The sequence below is a fragment of the Sinocyclocheilus grahami genome, unplaced genomic scaffold, assembly GCF_001515645.1.
Source record: "Sinocyclocheilus grahami isolate Dianchi unplaced genomic scaffold, SAMN03320097.WGS_v1.1 scaffold276.1, whole genome shotgun sequence".
NCBI lineage: Eukaryota > Metazoa > Chordata > Actinopteri > Cypriniformes > Cyprinidae > Sinocyclocheilus > Sinocyclocheilus grahami.
In genome coordinates this window covers 1,312,842-1,318,891 of record NW_015505455.1, presented here as the reverse complement: position 1 = coordinate 1,318,891, position 6,050 = coordinate 1,312,842, and the positions used below count along the sequence as shown (strand labels likewise).

At 42.7% G+C, this 6,050-nt stretch overlaps 1 protein-coding gene across 1 annotated transcript in view; it reads right to left on the bottom strand.

Moving 5' to 3' along the window:
* Positions 1-2,625: 2,625 nt before the first annotated feature.
* LOC107600035 (protein-methionine sulfoxide oxidase mical3b-like) overlaps positions 2,626-6,050 on the bottom strand; it is a 4,369-nt gene continuing 944 nt past the window's right edge. The window contains exon 3 of the mRNA XM_016291800.1: positions 2,626-2,666. Within this exon, the coding sequence (XP_016147286.1) occupies positions 2,626-2,666 (41 nt within the window). The remainder of the gene's footprint in view (positions 2,667-6,050) is intronic.

The following is a 6,050-nucleotide window of genomic DNA, read 5'->3' as shown; positions in this document are numbered from 1 at the left end:
GCAGGGATGCAGGGAGTATGGCAAAGAGACGCAGCGTCTCATTCCCTCGGGGAATCATGGTTACATACGTAACCTAGAGACGTTCCCCTTCAGGAACTCGAGCTGTGTCGAGATCGCTTTGGGAATGAGAATACCCACTGCGCCATACTACCAAGTCCCTGCCTGTGTGTGTATCTTACAAGCACATCACGAAGAGAGAACTTGGGAACCTGGGGTAGATGCCAGGTCTAGGTTGTAAAAGCGGACAAAAGTGTGCGGAGAGGACCAGCCCGCCGCAGCACAAATGTCCTGCAAAGCCACACTCAAGCTGAAAGCCTTGGAGGCCGCCATACTCCTGGTCGAGTGCGCTCTGACCCCCATAGGCGACGGGAGGCCAGAGGACTCGTAAGCTAGTGAGATGGCCTCGACCACCCACCTACTCATAGTCTGCTTGGTCGCCGGAGATCCTTTCTTTGGCGGACCAAAGCAAACAAAAAGCTGATCTGCCTTACGCCACGGGGGAAGCTCTGTGTGCGTAAGCGTCCAGTGCTCGAACTGGACAAAGCAGATTAAGCCTTTCTTGGCCTACTTCCTGGAATGGAGGAGGACAGAATGTCTGCAGTACTATGGGCCCTGGCGAAGAAGTGGGCACCTTAGGGACAGACCCGGCCCTCGGGTAAAGGAATGCCCTCACCATGCACCATGCAAACTCCAGGCACGAAACAGAGAGTGCCTGAAGATCCCCAATCCTTTTCAGTGAGGAAATAGCGAGGAGAAAGATAGTATTGAGCGTGAGCAACTTGACTGACACTTCTTCTAAGGGTTCAAAGGGGCATTGCATAAGTCCTCCAGAACCACATCCAGGTCCCATCAGGGCATCTTAGTGCGCTGTACCGGCCTCAGCCTCACGGTGCCACGGAGGAAACGAGTGATAAGTGGGTGTCTTCCCAATGATTGACCACCCAGAAGGGCGTGGTTGATGGCTTGGGCTGCTCCCGCTCAGCAGCCCCACCCCTGAGCAGGTCAGCCTGGTATGCCTGTAACACCGCCATGGTGTGCAAACATGCGCCAGCCTGACCTTTCCGCCGTATAAGCTTTCCCAACCAGACTCGATGTAAGCCTAACGGGCCTGGTGGGAAGCTTCAGGGCCTTCAGGGACGATGCTGAGGATGGGGAGAGATAGCTCGCAAGCGTCTGCTCCATCACTGGCATCGCCCCATATCCCTTATCATTCAGCCCCACGATGTTCTTTTGAATAATTCGAGACCGTGGGGCTGTAAATACGGGATGAGTACGGTTTCTCCCACGATCTTGACACCTCAGCATGGAGATCGGGGAAAAACGGAAGGCCCCCGTCGTGAAGGCTGTGATCTGGATTCAGAAACGCTCGTCTAATTATTTTTAGGATGAGCGTCCTGTTTCTAGGCTGGTCAAACGATATTTTATTTTGGCGAGTGCACGAAACACACCCCATAATCACGAATCACACCTCATACGTGAGGGACTGTGGTGGAGAGTCCACAGTCTCCTCTGTCTCGACACTCATCACATCCACCTCCTCGGAGGAAGATAGACCCTCTCTGGGGGGGTGGGAAGAAACCGTATCGCGGGCTTCCGAACACTGAGAGACAGCCACGGATCTAGCGGGTGAGGACCGAGAAAAGGACGAGCCCATCTCGGATCCCTCCACTAAATTCACCCACGATCCCCACGACAACAGTGTAGCATTTGGACCAATCAGACACACAACTTTTTGTTATATTTAACAAATAATATCTAACGCCCCCTCACCTAACCAAAGGGCCAATTACGAGGGTCTATGGACCCTTCCCCCGAAATGTTCGGCCTTGACTTTTCCATTCACCAAAGATTCTCTGACTCAAACTGGTTCTTTTCATCAACTAATTTCAGCAAGATCTTGGGCCTTAAGATTGCATCAGGAATCTCTTTCAGACAGCCGAGACTCGCAAGTATCAAACTTAGTCTTATTAATTATACATTAAGTATCAGTTACACCTTTTTACAAAGGTGTGTTTGAACTAAGAATCTGACGTATCCCTAAAGGTGTTCTTCCACATCCCGATAGTGAGTCGCAACCCGTTGGTTGGGGACCTCTGATATATAGTGTTGAACGCAGCACTAAGATCAAGTAAAACTAGCAATGAGATGCAGCCTTGGTCTGACGCAAGAAGCAAGTCATTTGTAATTTTAACAAGAGATATAACAAATAGATAAGTTGGGCCATTATTTATGACATTTACATGTACTTTTGATAATTAAGTAGTTTAAATTTCATTTACTTTAGTACTTATACTCAAGTAGTCAATTTCCATCTTTTTTTGCTTAAACATGACAACTGAAAACTTTATACACTGCTTCTGAGCACAAATCTGATGGTTTGAAGAATCCCCATGAACACCATATCAGAGTGAGTCTGTTATGAATTTACGATTGGGCTATTAGTTTCGGAATTTGCCAATAATAAAACCAAATTAGTTTACCACTAATCTGAATACCGATGGGGACACATAAACACCTTAATATCTACTTACAAGATGAACTCGAGTTACAACCATATTCTCAGCCTGAGAGAGAGAAAAAATACTGAGCTCTGCAGTAACATTTTCAAATGAAATGGTACAATTTTCAAGCACAAATGGCAGGGATTCCTGAGGATGCTGCAGGTACTATAGACAGAAAGAAAAGAGAATAACACTCAAGAGACAAGTGAGAGCAAGAAGGAGACATATAGGTAGAATAGAAGACAGTCAAAAGAGACCTAAGGGCCTACTTGAACCATTTCTGTTCCTAAAAATAAATCTGGATGAATCCTTCCCCTGTGGTAGAGCTGAACAAATGGTTCTCATTTCCTATGTAACCACCAGTGCATCTGTCACTACCTTAAATGAAAAAAGAAAATACACTTCTCACATCACTCACCCTCTGATTGATGCGCCAGTCATGGGGTTTGTTGGCCGATTTGTTTGGACATGACCCATGTGGCGTGAACACAAAGGCCTGCCGTCCTTGACACCCGTACTGCGATTTAAAGCCTTGAAAGTAAAGCTGGGATCTTTTCACTCAAAGAGTAGATCTTTTTAGATGGATAGGCAGTGAGTATTCTCTGTGTCCTCTTTTGTTATAGTTGAGTTGCACTATGCCGCCGGTGACTGACTCTTTTGTAGTCTTATCGGCCGTGCTGACAGTTGGCCAGAGGACTATTGGGCTTGGCTCAATAGCTCCCTTTGGAAATGAAGGACACTAGATTGAAGGGAGTGGCTTTTTGTATCAGTGTAGTAGTATCATGTTCTTTGAAAGGATAAGATTATCTAGTGTTCAAGATGGCTTATCACAACACATATAGTCAGAAACTTAATTTACACTATAGGGTTAAGGACATCTTGTTTCTTAATTAAGGAGGCCTCTAGATCAGTTTTACTATTCTCTGTTATGTTTATCTCATCAATATTAGTTTTGCTTATACATATGGTTAAGGATTTGGACTAATTCCTCAGCATAAATACTAAATTTAAAGGAATAATTTACCCAAAAAATGAAATTTATGTCATCATTTACTCACCCTCAAGTTATTCCAGGCCTGTATGAGTTTCTTTCTTCTGTTCAAAGAAGAGATTTTGAAGGATGTGGGTAACCAAACAGTGCCCGTCCCCATTGACTTCTATGGTATGGAAAATAAATAAATAAATACTATATAGGTCAATGGGAACCAGAAACTATTTGGGTGCCCACATTCTTATTCTTATTCACATTCTAAATCAGAGTCAGCACCATTCCAATTGTAATCATTTCTCAGGGTGATGTCTGAAAAAAAACATATATATGTGTGCGTATAATTTAACTAATGCAATTAATTAACTTTATATCTAATGCACACTGCAATAAAATGTTTGCAGAAAATAACTGTAAAAAGGTGTCACGATTTCGGTGGGGTCTACTTGGGCTTTGTTATCATGGAGCACATGGCCTTTTGTTTTGACGGCTTGCCATGTGCTCTGCTGTCATCCTGGTGTTCACCCCGCCCCTCTCGTTATCCCTGTTAGCTAATTCTCCCTTCTCACCTGCACCTCGTTTTGTCCTCATTATTCTTCCCTTTATCTGGCCCTCTTGAATGCTATCTTGTGTCAGTCCGTAACATGTTGTGCAGCAGCTTAGATCGTCTCTGTCCATGCTGTGTTTGTCTGACTCGTTTTTTTTATTTAATTTTTTCTAGTCTAGTCGGTCTGGCGTTCCTGTGTTTGTCACCCTCCTCTTTCTACCCTGCTGCCTCTCTAGAACTCTGGTCGGCTCCCGTCCTTGGTCTCGCTACTCATAGGCCTGTCTCTCCACGGCAGTTTCGTCCTATTCCTCTCTGCCCATGCTCGAGACAACCCCTGGAATTCAGCGGTGGCATTCTATTGCCGGTTCCCCCTCTCTCTTCCCCGCGGGCTCGACTGCGGTTGGTCTAACCTCCACGCTGATCAGAACTGACTTTTTGCTGGGGTTTTGCTATCCGGCTGACTTATTTACCTTTTGTTATCACAGTTTCAATAAACTTGGATTTTGTGTTCACCTGCTATTGGATCCCGGTCTCGTTTCTGACAAAAGGCTATAGTAAAAAGTTGTTAAATTGTTTAACATCACATTATATGCAATTTTACTCTCAACTTCTGTCCAATTTATGGTTTTTGCAATTAAAAAAACTATAAATTACCCGGTGAAAAACAATATTACCAGAACAACAATACCCAGTCAACATGTGAGATCATGCGATGATCACAGTGACATCACACGATCCTCATACTGTGATCCTCACCATGTGAGTAGTATATGAAATCATTGTGAGTTCACACGATCCTCATACTGTGATCATCACGGTGTGAGTAGAATGTGAGCTCATTGGGAGTTTCAAATTTTGAGCAGGTTGAGAGAAGGCAGTTCAAATATTAGTCACCGGGGATAAGATCATCTACATCTTGGTTAAGATTACTAAAAGTTTTGCACCTACAGCACACATTACATTCATTGATGCAGAAATGCAGATATGTTCTACATGTCTAAAGTATATAGAGAGATAAACCTTATAAACTGCTTGATTTTGTGTAACAACCAGAGGCGGACAAAGTACTCAACTCCATTACTTGAGTGAAAGTACAGATACTGCTGGTCAAATATTACTCCATTAGGAGTGGTAAAAGTTGTAAAGACAGATTTTTTCTTAAGTACAAGTACAGAAGTACTTGCTTTTAAAAGTACTTAAGTACCAAAAGTAAATTTCCCTTTTTATGTCAATGCACTGTTTTATTATTGTTGTTTGTAATACTTACAATACTTCTGAAGCAACTTAGAATACATTACACCTGCTGAATACACTGACTAGCTTGTAGTATATTTGGAATAAAGAGCTTTTAGAATGTTAAAAACCTATGGGGAAAAAACAAAACAGAAAAACATTATTGAACACCCCTACCCACCCCCACAAAAGCAGGATGGTAGTGATCTCACACAGTTCTGACAGTGTGTGCACACATCTATGTGTAGCCATTCATCCACATTTGAACAGAGTGGACAGTGAAATCCTGTAAATACAGAGTGATAAGGAAAAAATAAAAAAAAAAATATTTGTCTTTCAAATGTAGTGAAGTTAAAGTCATAAGTTCCCAGAAAAAATAATACTCAAGTAAAGTACAGATACTCAAAAAGTGTACTTAAGTACAATACTCAAGTAAATGTACTTAGTTACTGTCCGCCTCTGGTAACAACTTAAATCTGCATTTACAATAAACTATAGTATTAATTTAGATCTCTCTACAGTAATGATTTTGCAGGTTTTAATAAAATGTTATTTAATAACATTAGTAAGCTAAATAAGATTATTTCCAGTATGTGCCTCAGGCTTGCAAAGTATCGTCAGCTCCTTTTATGAGCATCAACGGTAATCCTCTGCAAACTTTCAACACTTCGACGGTCAGCAAACTTTGGCTGTGCGTCTTGCTTCATCAGCCTGGAACTAAAGTTCAATTCAGTTAGGTTACTTCCTATGAACAGGCTCAAAGAACAATTTGTTCAGAAAT